The sequence below is a fragment of the Rhinopithecus roxellana genome, chromosome 7 (genome assembly GCF_007565055.1).
Source record: "Rhinopithecus roxellana isolate Shanxi Qingling chromosome 7, ASM756505v1, whole genome shotgun sequence".
NCBI lineage: Eukaryota > Metazoa > Chordata > Mammalia > Primates > Cercopithecidae > Rhinopithecus > Rhinopithecus roxellana.
The window spans coordinates 3,526,610-3,546,537 of NC_044555.1; the positions used below are offsets into that span (position 1 = coordinate 3,526,610).

Below are 19,928 nucleotides of genomic sequence, written 5' to 3' on the forward strand. Positions count from 1 at the left end.
CTCAAACACAATAAAAAAATAAGGGGGATGTTACCACTGACCCCAAAGAAATAGAGAAAACCGTCAGAGACTATTCATAATGAACACCTCTATGCACAAAAGCTAGAAAACCTGGAAGAAATGGATAAATTGCTAGAAACATACAACCTTCCAAGTCTGAACCAGGAAGAAATTGAATCACTGAACAGACCAATAATGAGTTCCGAAATTAAATTAGGAACAAAAAGCCCACCAACCAGAAAAAGCCCAGGATCAGACAGATTCACACCTGAATACTAACAGATACAGAAGGAAAAGCTGGTATTATTCCTACTGAAACCATTCCAAAACACTGAGGAGTGGCTCCTTCCTAACTTGTTCTATGAGGCAAGCATCATCCTGATACCAAAACCTGGCAGACACACAACAAAAAAGGAAAACTTCAGGCCAATGCCCCTAATGAACATAGATGCAAAAATAGTCAACAAAATACTAGCAAACCAAATCCAGCAACACACCAAAAAGCTAATCCACCATGATCAAGGAGCTTCTATCCCAGGGTTGCGAGGTTGATTCAACATACACAAGTCAATAAATGTGATTCACCACATAAATAAAAAAACAAAAACTACATGATCATTTCAGCAGATACAGAAAATGCATGCTATAAAATTCAACATCCTTTCACGTTAAAAATCCTCGACAAACTATGCACTGAAGGAACGTATTTCAAAATAATTAGCACCATCTTTAAAAAGTCCACAGCCAAAATTATACTAAATAGGCAAAAGTCAGAAGTATTCTACTTGTAAACCGGCGTAAGACAAGTGTGCCCTCTCTTACAAATCTCATTAAACCTAGTACTAGAAATCCTAGCCAGAGCAATCAGGCAAGAGAAATAAATAAAAGCCATCCAAATAGGAAGAGAAGAAGTCAAATTATCCCTGTTTGCAGATGATATGGTTCTATACTTTGGCCACAGTCTCTGTCCAAAAGCTCATTGATCTGATACACAACCTCAGCAAAGTTTCAGGATCCAAAATCAGTGTACAAATATCACTAGTATTCCTACACACCAACAACATTTAAGCTAAGGCCAAATGAAGAACATGGTCCCATTCACAATTGCCAAAAAGAAATAAGATACGTAGGAATACAGCTAACCAAGGAGGTGAAACATTGCTAAAATGAGAATTATAAAGTATTGCTCAAGTAAATCAGAGATAACACACAAAAACTGGAAAAATATTCTATGCTCATGGATAGGAAAAATCAATATTGACAGAATGGCCATAATGCCTAAAGCATTTTTAAATTCAGTGCTATTCCCAACAAACTACCAATAACATTCTTCACTGAATTAGAAAAAGACTATTTAAGAATTCATATGGAGCTACTAAAAGAGCCAGAATAGCCAAGGTAATCCTAAGAAAAAAAGAAAAAAAAAAAGCCAGAACCATCCCACTGCCTGACTTCAAACTATACAAGGATATAGCAACCAAAACAGCATGGTACTGGTACAAAAAACAGACACATAAACCAATGGAAAAGAATAGAGAGACTAGAAATAAGGCTGCACATGTACAACTATCTGTTCTTCAATGAAATCAACAAAAACAAGAAATGGGGAAAGGATTGCCTATTCATTGGACCCCTTCCTCACACCATACACAAAAATTAACCCTAGGTGAATTAAATACTTAAATCTAAAACCAAAACAATAAAAACCCAAGAAGATAACCTAGGTAATGCCGTTCTGGACATGGAAAATGCAAAGATTTCTTAACAAAGACACCAAAAGCAATTGAAACAAAAACAAAACTTGACAAATAGGACCTAATTAAACTAAAGATCTTCTACACAGCAAAAGAAGCTATCAACAGAATAAATAGACAACCTGCAGAATGGGAGAAAAATTTTGCAAACTTTGCATGTGACAAGGGTCTAATATCCGGAATCTACAAGGAATTTAAACAAATTTACAAGCAAAAACCAAACAACATCATTAAAAAGTGGGCAAACGACATGAACCCTTTTCAGAAAGACATACATGCAGACAACAATCATATGAAAAAAATGCTGAACTTCACTAATCATTAGAGAAATGCAGATCAAAACCACAGTAAGATACCATTTGACAGAATGACTACTATTAAAAAGTCAAAAAATAACAGATGCTGGCAAGGTTGTGGAGAAAAGGGAATGTTTATTGCACTGCTGATGTGAATGTAAATTAGTTCAGCCATTGTGGGAAGCAGTTTGGTGATTTCTCAAAGAACATAAACCAGAATTACCCTTCAACCCAGCAATCACCATTATTGAGTATACCAAAAAGAATATAAATCCCTCAACCCTAAAGACACATGCACATGTATGTTTTATTGCAGCATTATTCACAATAGCAAACACATGGAATCAGCCTAAATGCCCATCAGTGGTAGACTGGATAAGGAAAATATGGTACATATATACTATGGAATTCTATGCAGCCATAAAAAATGAGATCATGTTCTTTTCAGCAACATGGATGGAGCTGGAGGCCATTACCATAAGCAAACTAACACAATATCAGAAAACCAAATACATTTTCTTACTTCTAAGTGGGAGACAAACATTGAGAACACACGGACTCAAAGGAGGGGACAAAAGACACTGTAATCTACGTGAGGCTGGAGGGTAGGAGGAGGGCGAGGATTAAAAAACTACTTATTGGGTACTATGCTTATTACCTGGGTGACGAAATAATCTGGACACCAAACCCCTGTGACATGCAATTTATCTATATGACAAATCTCCACATGTACCCCTGAAGCAAAAATAAAAGTAAAAAATAATACAGTATTATAATCTTATGGGACCACTGTCATATATGTGGTTCAGTGTTGACTGAAATGCTGTTATGCAGCACATGACTGTAGTTGCAATTACCAACTGTTCAGCTATTTTTAAATTTTAAATTTATTTTGTTGATGCTGTTATTTTCTGATATGGTTTGGCTCTCTGTCCCCACCCAAATCTCATGTTGAATTCTACTTTCAGTGTTGGAGGAAGGGCCTAATGGGAGGTGACTGAATCATGGGTGTGGACTTCCCCCTTGCTGTTCTTGTGATAGAGTTCTCATGAGATTTGTTTAAAAGTGTGTGGCACCCCTTGCCAGATCGTGGCCAGTCTGCTTCTTTAAGCGGGACCCTGATCCATCCTCCTCACTGGGTGGGACCTCTCTGTGGGGGACTTCAGCAATTCCACCTAGAGTTCTATGGATAGAGCTCTGATCTCTCCCTGGGAAAGAGCTTCTGAGGGGAAGACCAGCTGCCATCTCTGTGGTTCTTTGAAACTAATGAGAACAAAGAGACAACGTATCAGAATCTCTGGGACGCAGCTAAAGCAGTGTTAAGAGGGAAATTTATAGCACTAAATGCTCACATCAAAAAACTACAAAGATATCAAGTAAACAGCCTAACATCTCAACTAAAGAACTAGAGAACCAAGAGCAAACAAGTAAGAAATAACCAAGATCAAAGCTGAACTGAAGGAGATAAAGATATGAAAAATCCTTCAAAAAAATAAATGAATCCAGGAGCTGGTTTTTTGAAAAAAAAATAAATAAAATAAAAATAAAAAAGATAGACTTCTAGCTAGACTAATGAAGATGAAAAGAGAAGAATCAAATAAACACAAAAATTAGAAGAGGAATATCACCAATGATTCTAGAGAAATACAAAGAACCATCAGGGAATACTATAAACACCTCTATGCACATAAACTATAAAACCTAGAGGAAATGGGTAAATTATTGAACACATATACCCTCCCAAGACTGAACCATAAAGAAACTGAATCACTGAACAGATCAATAATCAGCTCTGAAATTGAGGCAGTAATAAATATCCTACCAACGAACAAAAGCCCAGGTCCAGACAGAATCATAGCTGAATTCTACCAGTGGTACAAAGAGCTGGTACCATTTCTACTGAAACTATTCCAAAAAATTGAAAAGAAGGGACTTTTCCCTAACTTATATGATGAGGTCAGCATTATCCTGATCCCAAAAGCTGGCAGAGATAAAAAAGAAAAGAAAGAAAGAAAAGGAAATTTCGGGCTAGTATCCTGATGAACACTCACGCAAAAATTCTCAATACAACACTGGCAAACCAAATCCAGCAGCATATCAAAAAGCTTATCTACCACAGTTAAGTTGGTTTCATCCCTAGCATGCAAGGTTGGTTTAACACAGGCAAATCAATAGATGTGATTCATCACAAACGGAACTAAAGACCAAAACCACATGACTATCTCAATAGGCACGAAAAAGGTATTTAATAAAATTCAATATCCCTTAATGTTAAAAATTCTCAATAAACTAGGTATTGAAGGAACATACCTCAAAATACTAAGAGCCATAAATTATAAACCCACAACCAATATCCTACTGAATGGGCAAAAGCTAGAAGCATTCCCCCTGAAAACTGGCACAAGACAAGGATGCCATCTCTCACCATTCCTATTCAACATAATATTGGAAGTTCTGGTCAGGGCAATCAGGGAAGAGAAAGAAATAAAGGGTATTCACATAGGAAGAGAGGAAGTCAAATTATCTTTGTATGCAGATGACATGATTATATATCCAGAAAACCCTATCGTCTCAGCCCAAATGCTAAGACTTCAAACTATACTACAAAGCTACAGTAACCAGAAGAGCAGGGTACTGGTACAAGAACAGATATATAGACCAATGGAACAGAATAGAGAACTCAGAAATAACACTACACACCTACAACCATCTGATCTTCGACAAACCTGAGAAAACAAGCAATGGGGAAAGGAATCCCTGTTTAATACATAGTATTGGGAGAGCTGGATAGCCCTATGCAGAAAACTGAAACTGGACCTCTTCCTTACAACCTATACAAAAATTAACTCAAGATAGATTAAAGACTTAAATGCAAAACCTAAAACGATAAAAACCCTAGAAAGCAACCTAGGCAATAAAATTCAGGACATAGGCATGGGCAAAGATTTCATGAGGAAAATGCCAAAAACAACTGCAACAAAAGCAAAAATTGACCAAATGGGATCTAATTAAACTAAGTAACTTCTGCACAGCAAAAGAAGCTACCATCAGAGTAAACAGACAACTTACAGAATGGGAGAAAATTTCTGCCATCTATCCATCTGACCATGGTCCAGAGTCTACAAGGAAATTAAACAAATTTACAAGAAAAAACAATCTCATTAAAAAGCAGGCAAGGACATGAACAAACATTTCTCAAAAGGAGACAGACATGTGACCAAAAAACATATGAAAGAAAACTCAACATCACTGATCATTAGAGAAATGCAAATCAAAACCACAATGAGATACCATCTCACAACAGTCAGAATGGCTATTATTAAGAAGTCAAAAAACAATAGATGCTGGTGAGGTTGTAGAGAAAAGGGAAAGCTTTTATACTGTTGGTGGTGGTGTAAATTAGCTCAACCCTTGCGGAAGACAATGTGGACATTTTTCAAAGACCTAGAGGCAGAAAGACCATTTAACCCAGCAATCCCATTACTGGGTATATACCCAAAGAATATAAATCATTTCATTATAAAGATACATGCATGTGTATGTTCACTGCAACACTATACACAATAGCAAAGACATGGAATCAGCCTAAATGCTCATCAATGATAGACTGGATAAAGAAAATGTGGTACATAGACACCATGAAATACTATACTGCCATAAACAAGAACGAGTCAATTAAACCTCTTTTCTTCATAAATTACCCAGTTTCAGGTGTGTCTTTATAGCAGTGCAAGAACAGGCTAATAAATTTTCCTTTTATTTTATACTGATATTCTTAATTGTAACTTTTAAGTGTCCATTTAATTATTTACATATTATTGCCTTCGTAAGTTCTTTGTTATGCTGGGGTAAGAGATTTTGACTTCTTACCTTTTGAGATATTCTAGTATTTGAATATTTAGATACTTACTAGAAAGATTCAAGCTGTAAAGTATTAGTTACCTAATTTAGCATAACATTTTTTTTTGAAAATACTAATACTTGCAATAACAGGTACCAATTATGAAGCATTTTGCATGATCCAGGCATTACAGTAAGTCTTTTGGATTATCTTATTCAAAAGATCTAGAATAATCCCTTGTTATGTTGTAAAGCCTTCATGAACAGTAGCTATTATTACCTCACAATGACCCTAAGAGTAAGTACTAATATTATTCCTATTTTATAGATGAAAGTGACCTTGTTTAGGCAGATAAAACTTTTCAGTAGCAAAGCATAGATATAAATCCAAGTCTGATTGTTCATTCATCCAATTCTTATCAGCTAGGCTCACTTGCTCCTACACTTGTACACTTTTTTAAATGGCGGTTTCCTTTTAAGTGGTGTGTGTTTGTATGCATACACATACACATATAAATTCAGAATACTGAAATTGTAAACAGTGACATGTCATAACTACTATATAGGAAGAGTTACTCAATGTTAAATATGTTTGGCTCTTGACATGCTATATTGAAATCTGTGCAAAATTAGTCAAATTACACTATACACACACAATCAGGTTGACAACTGTAGATCGAGGTTTTTCATTACGTTGTTTGTACATATATGTAACTCTTTGCAGTGATCAATGAGTTTTAATGGAGATGGAGGAATTGTACTTCTACAGTTCAAAACGTACTGCATAATCACAGCAACGGCTTTAGATAATAATTGACAGCCATGCTTAAAAACCAACTCCACAGGCATGGTAGCACAAGGCACAAAAATCTGGTAAAGATTTGCATCTCTAAGCAAAAGAAAATATTTATATGTTGAACTTTGGGAGAATCCTTGGGCAAAAGATCAGGTGGTCACAAAGAAAGCTGAGTTACCAATCACAAGGATGTAAAATGCTTTATCTTATGAAGTGTGGAGGACTTCCCATAACTGAATGTAGCATACAATGAGTGCCAAAGTTCATGAGAATAGCCTGGTAATTTTACTATTAATTATTGTCTTGATACTAATAAGGGAATAAAACTTCTCGAATAAGTACTGACATTGGAATCATGAGGAAAATTACTGTCAAATACTTAGAAGGCATCACAAGTCATTCGTTTCTTTGAAATAAATATTATATGATAATTAAGAAGGTTTATTCTGTAAAACTGTCCGATTTAATATATTTTGTTCCTCATTTTACATTGTCTTTAGTACAGATTGTATCAGAAGGAAGAGATGTATGTTGTCTTCTAGATTCATATTAAATACAGAATTTGAGCAACTGTGTGAATTAATTGCACCTGCAAAAATTCCAAAGCAATGAAATTTCTTTTTTTCTGATCCATCTGGCTTTCCTCTACATACCATATAACACTGAAGTAATGAAACACATTCTATCATTAGGGATGGATATTATCAAGTATAGGTTTCTTTTTTTCTTTGTGTTATTTCATTTTTTGTCAGGAGATAATAGGTGTCATATAGATGTTGAGCATTTTGTCTTTATGGTATTTTAATGACATACTCAATGAATACAGTGTAATAATTGAATAAGTCTCCTTTGAAAAGGGGTAGGATTTTATTATCAATATTTTCTCAGATGGAGTCTCACTCTGTCACCCAGAGCGCACTGCTGGAGTGCAGTGGCATGATCTTGGCTCACTACCTCTGCCTCCCGGGTTCAAGCAATTGTCCTGCCTCAGCCTCCCGAGTAGCTGGGACTACAGGTGCGTGCCACTACGCCTAGCTAATTTTTTGTATTTTTAGTAGAGATGGGGGTTCACTGTGTTAGCCAAGATGGTCTTGATCTCATGACCTCGTGATCCACCCACCTCAACCTCCCAAAGAGCTGGGATTACAGGCTTGAGCCACCACGCCCGGCCATTATCATTATTTTCTAGCTGCCTCTCCACTGGACAAAGTAGGAATCTTCTTCACTAAGTACTCCAGAGTTTTACATAAAAGCAAAGAGAAACATATCGAAGACATTTAGAACTCGATGGCCACTACAGAAATCTGCCTAGGTTACCTTTCTTTTAAATTTATAAATAAAGAATGAGAGATTCCGCGAGTTAACTCAGACCCAATGTATTAAACTTTTAGTGCTTACAACATTTTATATTGTTACAGACAATGCATTTACAAGGTAAAACCTATTGCACTGATGTACAAGGCCCATTCTCAAATATCTATTTTAGTTGGAGGTAGCAAAATGATAGTTAATTTCCAAAGTTATTTGAGATGTAACTTCAAATTTTCTTTTTTTTTTTTTTTTTTTTTTTTTTCCTGAGACGAAGTCTCGCTCTGTCGTTCAGGCTGGAGTACAGTGGTATGATCTTGGCTCACTGCAACCTCCGCCTGGTTTCAAGCAATTCTCCTGCCTCGGCCTCCCAAGTAGCTGGGATTACAAGTGCCTGCCACCACGCCTGGCTAATTTCTTTTTTTTTTTTTTTTTTTTTTTGTATTTTTAGTAGAGAGGGGGTTTCACCATGCTGTCCACGCTGGTTTCAAACCCCTGACCTCAGGTGATCTGCCCGCCTGAGCCTCCCAAAGTGCTGGGATTACAAATGTGAGCCACCACCCTCAGCCAACTTCCAATTTTTCTAATAAAACCTTTAACCTGAGAAATTATCCAAAACATGTCCTGAAATTTAAGGAAGTTAATTCTATGAACTTAAATAAGAAGGAAACACAAAATAAGTGAGGTAATTTTATTTTAATTCTAGTTTAAAAAAAATCATTTTCTTTCCTTTTTATTGGCATCAGGCTTACTAGTCTTGAAGAGCTTTCAGGAAGCAATGAAAAGGGCTTTTAACTAAAAAGCCTTAGAGTATTTTTAATTAAAATTACTGGCCAAAAAAGAAGAGAGGCAAACCATTTGCAACTATATCCCTCTTGTACAAAGAGGTCTACAAAATTATGCTGTGAGAATGGGTACAGTCAGAATGTGAAGATAGAATATTTTATGAAGGGTTAAAATACAGGATCTTTAAAGAATGAGAATGAACTCAGAAAAGAAGAGTATGTAAAGAAATTTTCATCTTGGTATGTTTGCATATTTCTATTTGCATTTTGGATATAATGAAAAGCATTGGGTTATCATTTGCAGTTATGTTTTATATTACTATTTAATAGGAGTTTTAAATCTCTCATCAGGTGCTTGCTTCGGCAGCACATATAATACATTTCTCATCAGGATATAAATGATATAGAAAATACACGTAATTATATAATAATCGTTTTCTCTTTTGGGGCATCCTTGAATGTATGCACAAACATATCTAGCATGAACATGAACTGCCATGTACAAGAAGGGGCAAATTCTGAGCATATATATTTTATATTAAAGAGGTGCTCACAGTTGAGAACGCTGTAAAAATGGTTGTTAGCAATATAGAAAAATATTCACAAAATGAGAATGAGATATTTGAAACTTAATAAGTCATACAACTTTCCTTATCCCTAAGACAATTTACTCTACTAAAAATTCACAAAACTACAAAACCTTTAGACTCACCTGAAAAAAAAATACATGCTTACGCCAAAGCAGCCAGTGTATGGTGTATAATACTTAATGTAAATTATATATTAAATATGGTAATTATAATTTATGGTATAACATGGTACTTACAATTACCATATCAAATTGTAAAGCATATGAACAATATACCCTTTCAACAGCACATGTGATTTCAGTCAAATGAGGAAAGTAATGCTTCAAATCATATACATTCTATTTTAAAATATTAATTATAATACATTTCTTACTATCACATTTATTAAGTTCCAGGGTACATGTACTGGATGTGCAGGTTTGTTACGTGGGTAAATGTATGCCACAGTGGTATGCTGTACCTACCGACTCATCATATAGATATTGAGCACAGCATCCATTAGCTATTTTTCCTGATGCTCTCCTCCTCTCCCACCAACAGGCCCCACTGTGTGTTGTTCTCTTCCCCGTGCCCATGTGTTTCCATTGTTCAGCTCCCACTTATTAGTGAGAACACGCAGTGTTTGGTTTTCTGTTTCTGCATGAGTTTGCTGAGAATAAGTTTCCAGCTCCATCCATGTCCCTGCAAAGGACATAATCTCATTCCTTTTTATGGCTGCATACTATTCCATGGTGTATATATACCACATTTTCTTTACCCAGTCTATCATTGATGGGCATTTGGGTTGATTCTATGTCTTTGCTATCGTGAATAGTGCTGCAATGAACATACAAACGCATGTATCTTTATAATGGGATGATTTATATTCCTTTGGGTATATACCCAGTCAAGGCCTTGCTGGGTATTTCTGGTTCTAGTTCTTTGAGGAATCGCCACACTGTCTTCCACAATGGTTAAACTAATTTACGTTCCCACCAACAGTGTAAAAGCATTCCCATTTCTCTGCAACCCTGTCAGCATCTGTTGTTTCCTTGACTTTTTAATAATCACCATTCTGACTGGAATGAGATGATGGGCTGAGGCTGAGATGGATGAATTGAGAGAAGTAGTCTTCAAAGGTGGGTAATAATGAACTTCCCTGAGCTAGAGGAAAATGTTCTAACCCAATGCAAAGACGTTAACAACGATGATAAAACATAACAGGAGCTGATAACCGGAATAACCAGTTTACAGAGGAACATAAATGAGCTGATGGAGATGAGAAACGCAATACGAGAACTCCACAATGCAATCAGTGTCAATACCTGAATAGACCAAGCAGAGGAAAGAATCTCAGAGCCTGAAGACTATCTTGCTGAAATAAGACAGGCAGACAAAATTAGAGAAAAAAAAATAGTAAAAATGAATGCACAAAACCTCTGAGAAATGTGGGATTACGTAAATTCTGAAGCAAAGACTGTTTGGGGTACCCGAAAGAGATGGGGAGAACAGAACCAAGTTGGGAATCATACTTCAGGATATCATCCAGAAGAACTTCCCCAACCTAGAAAACCAGCCCGATATTCAAATTTAAGAAATGCAAGATACTCACTGAGAAGAACAATCCCAAGATACATAATCATAAAATTCTCCAAGGATGACATGAAAGAAAACACGTTAAGAGCAGCCAGAGAGAAAGGCCAGGTCACCTACAAAGGGAAGCCTATCAGATTAACAGCAGATCTCTCAGCAGAAACCCTACAAGCCAGTAGAGACTGGGGGCTAATATTCAACACTGTGAAAGAAAAGAATTTCCAAGGCAGAATTTCATATCCAGACAAAGTAAGCTTCATAAGTGAAGGAGAAATAAAATCCTTTTCAGACAAGCAAATGTTGATGGAATTCGTCACTATCATATTTCATAATTGTGATCAAGATAAAATATATATCGATCAGGGTTAAGGCAACTAGAACAAATTGTGCAAATTGCAACAAGCGTATTTATGAAAAATTACTGGGAAACAGGATCATTTGAGTTTTTAAAGAAGTCAATCCAGGGTATATTTGCCCTGTTTTCTCATTGTAAGCCTCCATATAGCAAGAGTCATTCTCTCTCCAACATTTAGAAACAAAGTATTTTCTACCTTCTTAGGCTACCTTTTAATCAATTTAAATACCCTCATACATGTGTCCAGGTATTATTCAAGTCAAATCTGAGTTTGAAAGGCAAGAGAGCAGCCCTCCCAGCTGATTATTTTTTTCACGTTTTGATCTCTTGCTATGCGACTGCTTCATAGGGTCAAAAATGCCTCCAAGCTTTGACCTGAATAGCAATCATACGCACAAGCAGTGTTCTTTATATGAGTACAATTGGATGCCTTGTCATCTCCATCACGATTTCCATACCCTGCCTCACAATAGGTTTTAACCATTCTAAGAACTCTGCTCATTCTTTATACTAATTATTTAAAATAATTTTTGAAACAATTGAATGCATCATGTGAATAGTCATTAACGAAACTGATTTTTCTCCCACAATCATTATAGAAAATGCACACACAAGTGAGCTTTGTTCTTCAAAGTGACAAACTTACAGCCCATATTCTTGGAATTCTTACGTAATTTTGATCAAGGTCAATTTGACACAGATAAAAGAAAATCAGTTGCTCTTATATGACACTATTTCTCTGTTGTCTCTCTTTACCTGCTTTTAATTTCTCTTTTCCTGGGTAGCTCCATTTCTATATTCCTGTGAGCTCAAAAACAACCAGTAAAGATTTGGATCGATCCTATGACAGCATAATTTTTGGAAAGGCAATGAGAGAAAACCGAAATATGAGTTTAAGAAAGACTCAAGCTTAGTGTTCTGGAAAACAACTTACATGATGTTAAGTACTTTTATTTGTTTCTAGCCCACAATAGGAGCGTGTAACTGTTTGAAAATAAAATTAAAAGCAGATAGTGGGCCAGGCGTGGTGGCTCACGCCTGTAATCTCAGCACTTTGGGAGGCCGAAGTGAGAGGATCACAAGGTCAGGAGATCAGGTCAGGAGATTGAGATCATCCTGGACAACATGGTGAAACCTTGTCTCTACTAAAAATACAAAAAAATTAGCCAGGCATGGTGGTGGGCGCCTATAGTCCCAGCTACTTGGGAGGCTGAGGCAGGAGGATGGTGTGAACATGGGAGGCGGAGCTTGAAGTGAGCCGAGATTGTGTCACTGCACTCCAGCCTGGGCGACACAGTGAGACTCCATCTCAAAAAAAAAAAAAAAAAAGCAGATAGTGAACCACGAAAAGCCCTTCAGACTAACTACATGACCTACATATCAAGCTCAACCATTTTCCCCTCAAATGCTTTCATGTCTATGCGTCCATTTTATCTTCATTGTATCCCTATGAGCAAGTGAAAAGATACATGCTATAATGCATGTTGGACTTAATTTCATGTAAAGACGTAGAGTTTTAGGTCCTTATCATAGCTTATGGATGAGATTTTCTGAGCAAAATGTTTAGGAATATGCATTTTAATTAGCTCCTCAGGTGGCTACTATGCAGACTCAAGTTTGAGAACCACTGCATGCAATGCAAATGAACTAGAACATGACCTGTGGTTAACTGTTACAGCTCCATAAACATATCCCTTAAAAAGGATGCATGTCAAAATAACTTTCTTTATCAAATAATGGCAATCTTTCTTAACATGGCAACTGACCATTCTACGGCAGCAATAATCTACAGAAGTAATGGGTACATATGGGAATAATATTAATGTTGGGTTAAAAAGTATCAAATTGACTAACGTCTCATGTATTTATTACATAAATACCAACGTATTGCAAAGAAGCCATGGGCAGATCACATAAAATTGGAGGAATGACAATATAGTAGTAAAATTACTATTAGATCAATTAATTAATTGCTAAAGTATGTTTAATGGAAAACAAATGGAGTTTTTATTATCTAATGATTGTGTGGGAAATTATTACAATTTATATTCATATTGCTTCAAATTATATTTTTTTAATATCAAATTGGATTAAAAGCAACATTGAACTGTGATTGAACATCATATAGGCTGGTTTATTATGCTGTCTTAAATTTTATTCCTGGATGCAATACTACAAACTTCATGTCTTCAAAAGGCATTTCCTAAGTGCTACTTATCAGATGTCAATTCTCAAGAAAACAAATTCTGTGTGCTTGTCTCACAATAGAGGAAATACATGCCTAAAATCTATTGAATATGGAAGTGTATGCATGTGCATTGAGCTATGAGTTGTGATTAAAGTTATTACTTATAATGCCAGACTATGTGGCAGAATATGTTAAATACTATTATATATCATGTTTATATCTTGAATGACTACTCATTATTCTACCATCCAATTATATAAGACAAGAAGAGGTTCAGCTTTTAACAATACCCCATTTTAGTGATTAAATTTTTAAAAATTATTACAATAAAACCACATACCCCAAATGTAGCTGAGATGTTTTCATAATCTACAGCCCATATGTGTTAGTATAACTAAGCCACATTCATGATTTTATCAAATCAGCAGTCTATGGCAGAAAACGTACAACAGTCAGATAATTAACTGCACTAATAAAAAACTTTCCAAGAAATCAAAGGACCTGAACCCTAGTACTCCTACCACTAACTTGTCCTGAAAAATTTACTTTTCTTCCCTAAGTTTCATTTTTCTCAAGAGTAAAATGGAGTTGGTTAATGGTCCTAGTGGTTCCAACAATCTCTGATTTGGGGTTAGATGGTGATGATACAGTTTCCCAGGATTTTGTTCACCTGCTCTAAGTCACTCAGTTCCCCATTACTATTGGGCTGGAAGAAATTCACTCTAGGGCAGTAACAAGTTCAGTTAATTAGCACTCTTCCTCCTCACCATTCTCCAACAACAAGCCAGGCAAAAGAATCATGTTTTTGTTTAACACAGGGCAAAAAGTAATCTGGTTGCTTCTTTTGTAGGGTTATAATGTTACTCTCTTAATACAAGTTTAAAAAAATCTCTGAGATCATCTGTAGCATAATTGGTATCACTAACCTGTGCTGTACTCTTTTCAAGTTTTTGGACTAAATTATCCCAACACCGGGCAAAGTTTTCCAGCCATACTTCCATCTTTTGGGTCACTGACTTATTCTTCAGTGTTGAAAGAAGATCTTGTTTGAGTGAATACAGTTTGTCCATGGATTGCTTTTTCTTTTCTAGATCTGCTTTTAAAACCTGTTAAAACAAGAAAGATCACAGAATAAATCTGGGTTACATTTTATACACCACTATAGTTCAATCTGCTTGTGCATGTATTTGCTTATTTGTACAGATAAGAAAATATTTCAGTCGTGCCTGCAAAGGATCAAAAGTTCAGAAAAATATAGGTAGAAAGTTATAATCTATCTAATTTTCCCAAGAAGTTTGAAGAGAAAAGAAAGTCAGATGTAGAATAAAGACCTACTAGAGGCAATTAAGAGCGACCTTAAAATATTTGAAGAACATCCAAGTGAAAAGGTAACATTGCTTCAAAAGTCAAAACAGAGATCAACATGTGGAAGTTGGAAGGCATGGCTTTTGGATTTCCCCTTAATTCCTGACAGAATTCAAACGAAAACTGACAATCAGGTACCAGGAGTACTGAAGAAAAGCTAGTGAGTTGAGAAAATGACAATGGCTAAGGAAGCTTGCCATTCTGAAATGCTGTGATTATTTGGATAAAATTACAATATTATCGTTTCCACAATTTTAACATTCTGTTCACCACTTGGAGATAAAAATCTCGTTATGTGATTTACTGACCTTAAAATTTTCGTAGCATCCATTAATCAATTAACATCTGGTTATTTGAGTAATTATTTTTTAAAACTAATTGTAGAGCCCATTAAGTAAAAGAACTAAGTCGCTGGGCATGATATAAATCCTTCAGCACCTCTTTTCAGATTTTGTAAATACTCAGGTGTCTTATGAAACAGTTTTTATGCCATTTATGTTTCCAAAGTTCCTGTGAGCTGTGGAGGGTTACAAACTCCCTATGGTTGATTTGAAAGGAATAAGTGGTTTATGTGAAATCAGTAAATCAGGGCAGTTTTTTTACTTGACTCAGTAACGTTGCCTGGCACACGGAGAAATTCAATTCCTGGGTACTAAACATTACTCCCTGACTTAATTTGTAAACAAAAAAGAAGAAGGAAGAGAAATAAAGGCGAAAATTATCTTACAATCACTTAACAACCCCATATTTGGCTGCAAATACAATGAATATAAACCATGATACCTTTCCGAAACAAATCCAAGTTTATTTAAGAACTAACATAACATACAGCATAGAAATTGTCATGAAACAGATGCACCAATTACTCATGAACCAAAGAGCCCCCAACCTAGAGCAGTCAATACACCTTCCTGAAAAGGACAATCTTAGTAGTCCATTTTGGCACGCCACCAGCATTGATAGCTCTGAACTGCAGAATGCTCTAGTGTCTCCTTCAATTAGTTTGTCTTTTACTCAGAATCTGCTTCACCTGGTGTATGTTATAGTTCAGTCTTCATGCCATTTTTAAGGGAAAATGAAGTGAAATTTAAATTTCATTTCTAACTTTTCCTTAACAATTACTTCAGTATTTTTCTGAGCTTGAAAGAATGTAATAGATCAAAATACAAATTAAGATATTATACATTGAATTCATATCACAATAAAACTCATGGTGTGGGGGTTTAGCAATACATAGGTGCTTTTTTTTTTTTTTTTTTTTTTTTTTTTGAGTTGGGGGAGTCTCACTCTGTCGGGCAGGCTGGAGTGCAGTGGCGTGATCTCAGCTCACTGCAGCCTCTGTCTTCCAGGTTCAAGCAATTCTCCTATGTCAGTCTCATGAGTAGCTGGCATTACAGGCACATGCCACTACACCCAGCTAATTTTTCATATTTTTAGTAGAGACAGGGGTCTCACCATGTTAGCCCGGCTGGTCTCAAACTGCTGACCTCAAGTGATCCACCCGCCTTGGCCTCCCAACGTGCTGGGATTACAGACATGAGCCACTGTACCGGCCCTATAGATAGGTTTTGCATATTCATTTTGTTTAATTCATATGTTAGCTTTCCATTAAATTTAAGTGAATATTTGCATTAGTACTAGAACAAAGGTTTATGCTACCTGTCCCAAGCTGAGAGCCATATTTGAATTTCAATTTCAATGTATATTCCTCCAGTTACATTATACAGTGTCATTTTCCTTTTTTTTTTTTTTTTTTTTTTTTTTTTTTTTTTTTTTTTTTTTTTTTTTGAGGCGGAGTCTCGCTCTGTCGCCCGGACTGGAGTGCAGTGGCCGGATCTCAGCTCACTGCAAGCTCCGCCTCCCGGGTTTACGCCATTCTCCTGCCTCAGCCTCCCGAGGAGCTGGGACTACAGGCGCCCGCCACCTCGCCCGGCTAGTTTTTGTATTTTTTTTTTAGTAGAGACGGGGTTTCACCATGTTAGCCAGGATGGTCTCGATCTCCTGACCTCGTGATCCGCCCGTCTCGGCCTCCCAAAGTGCTGGGATTACAGGCTTGAGCCACCGCGCCCGGCCTTTTTTTTTTAAACTACAGAAAGAGGCACAATATAAATAAAGACACAAATTTAAAAATAAAATTATGTAAGTACAATCCTCTTTGGCTTACTTTCTCAGAGTGTAAGAAACTATTTTAAATAGCCATATGTGTAAGGCTAAAGGGTCTACCCATTATTTAAACAAAGTATGTAATGATTTGGAAACATGTCAGGAGTGTTGTAAGCCTCCTGTTTTAGTATTAAGTCAAATGAAGAAACATTTGGTAAGCATCACAAAAATGAAAGTGAAAGTCACCATTAAAAATAAAATTAGAGGTGGTGACTCACACCTATAATCACAGCACTTTTGGAGGCTGAGGCAGGCAGATCACGAGGTCAGAAGTTCGAGACCAGCCTGGCCAACATAGTGAAACCCTGTCTCTACTAAAAATACAAAAATTAGCTGGGCATGTTGGTGCATGCCTGTAGTCCCAGCTACTCAGGAGGCTGAGGCAAGAGAATCGCTTGATCCAGGGAGGTAGAGGTTGCCCTGAGCGAAGATTGTACCACTGCACTCCAGCCTGGGCAACAGAGCGAGACTCCGTCTCAAAAAAGAAAAAAAATCAATTAAGAAAAGTGCACTCGGCCGGGCGCGGTGGCTCAAGCCTGTAATCCCAGCACTTTGGGAGGCCGAGACGGGCGGATCACGAGGTCAGGAGATCGAGACCATCCTGGCTAACACGGTGAAACCCCGTCTCTACTAAAAATACAAAAACTAGCCGGGCGAGGTGGCGGGTGCCTGTAGTCCCAGCTACTGGGGAGGCTGAGGCAGGAGAATGGCGTAAACCCGGGAGGCGGAGCTTGCAGTGAGCTGAGATCTGGCCACTGCACTCCAGTCCAGGCGACAGAGCGAGACTCCGCCTCAAAAAAAAAAAAAAAGAAAAAAAAGAAAAGTGCACTCAAAGTAAAGTAAAACCAATGTTATAATTACACTGTGTGATTACTGAATAAATGAATTTTTATGTCTATATGACAAAAACACTGAACCCAGACTTCTACCTAATAAATTTTAGATATGCGTTTCAAAAATGATGATGGCAGCTTAATTATTTGGTCTCAATTTCTCTCTCTCTATCTTTCAGTAGTCATTTCCCGGTTCCAGAAGAACTCCCCCAGGATTATTAACAGAGGGAGGAAAAAAAAAAACTCTGTGATGGTGCCAGACACATTAGATCATAGAATTCATCAGAATTATTTTGTCCTGTCTATCCATTGATGCTGACTCTTTTAAGTTTAGGTCTTACATATGCATACTAAATAACTATGATTTGTTACTAATTATTGCATAAAATATGTATTTCTACATAGCAATAATTAACCATAGGTCTATGAGTGCCAGAGACCCATAGTGCTCTAGAAAATTCAGGTGGCAAAAAGAAGATCTAGAAAATGTGTACAAGGCAAAGGCCAGGGGGGATAGTAAAAGAAGAAATATATTTTATTTTTATAGAAGCCAGGCATGTGGACCTACCCCCAAGGTAGGCAGGAAGGTACAGTCAATAAATCAGACTGGGTAAGCAGCGGATACAGAGAAGAGACAGATAAGCTGTTCAAGATGATTTGAAGTGAAAAGATAATGTATCATTACGAAAGGCCCAGGAAACCTTTACCTCACTCTCATCAGCAATATGCATAAGAGAATAATGCCAGGACAATTTCTCATATATTGTCAAAATTGAGTTTTGCACCTATATTATGTGTAGTTACTTATCTATATGTAAGATGTACTCCAATTCATTCTAATAACCAATTGTACTTTGGGAGGTTGATCTATTACAGAGGTTCTCATCTTGAAAGAACACCAGAATTACCTGAAAGGCTTGTTAGAATGCAGATGACCAGGCTCTACTTCCAGAGTTTCTAAATCATTGGTCTGAAGATGACCTAACAATGTGCATTCCTAACAAATTTCCTTGATACTGATGCTGCCGGTTGGGGAAACACATTTCGAGAAGCATTGATTCCGTCTGAATGGCCATCCCAGCAGTTGAGGTAAAGGTAGCAAGTCAAACAGCACTGTCAACAAGAACTTGCTCAGTTACCATAAGCACTTCATCCATGTCCTTTGATCCCACAGCCATTTGAGAGTATCCTCAATTCCTAAGTACTTCTGTAGCCCTTATATGCCATACTCTCTTGAATCACCCTGCTTCCCCAGAGCTGTCTTTCCCCTGGCAAACACCAACAGTCCCCACAGCAGCAATACACTTACTCAGGAACAGATTTCTTCTTGACTCAGATCTTCCCATGATAATTTACATGATTCTACAAGTCTTATAATTCACTTCATAAAAGCTACTGTTTGTTTCCCTTCATTTTTATTCCTGATGCCAAATCAGTTTAAAACTTAAATCAGTTTTGATTATAAAAAATAACAGATCTACACGATTTGGACACGAATCCCAAAGATCTAGAGCAAATTAAATATCATAATCCCTACCTCCCACCCCAACGGTAAGGAGGAGACAATCCCATGGGTTATTAGTGATAGTATTTCAAAACAAATTATACTTACTGTAAAGAAAAGAGAGTTTAGCACAGTGTATCTATACCTAGACATGTAGTGAAAACTGGTGACAGATGGTACCTGTTTTGGGTCTCAGATTGTGACATATTTTAATGAACATTAAATTCTTATTCACTGCCTGAGTCAGCAGGGGAATTTTACCTCAAATTCTAGACCAGCTGTCAGGTTTTGTTAATTGGCTTAAACTATCAAATGACAAGACCTATAGAAAACATATTTTCTCTTTGTTCACAAGCAAGGTGACATAATACAAATTTTAATCCTATTGGAAAATTATTGAGACTTTGTTAAAAGAGCATTTGTATGGCCCTGAGGCTAGCCAAGATTTCTGCTCACAAAAATGTTAACATAGAGGCACATTATTGTTAGAAATGACAGTTGCACTTATTTTTTCCAAGGAATCAACTGACATGAGGAGTACTGAAATAGACTGAAAGACCTGGACCTGAGTCTGAATGT

The 19,928-nt window shown here is 36.7% G+C and overlaps 1 protein-coding gene across 3 annotated transcripts in view; it reads right to left on the reverse strand.

Annotated features, from left to right (window-relative positions):
• Positions 1 to 19,928, reverse strand: part of DMD (dystrophin) — a 2,245,117-nt gene that overhangs the window by 1,556,791 nt on the left and 668,398 nt on the right. For all 3 annotated transcript variants that reach the window (XM_030933724.1, XM_030933725.1, XM_030933726.1), the window contains one exon: positions 14,411 to 14,590. In XM_030933724.1, coding sequence (XP_030789584.1) covers positions 14,411 to 14,590 — 180 coding nt within the window. The remainder of the gene's footprint in view (positions 1 to 14,410; positions 14,591 to 19,928) is intronic.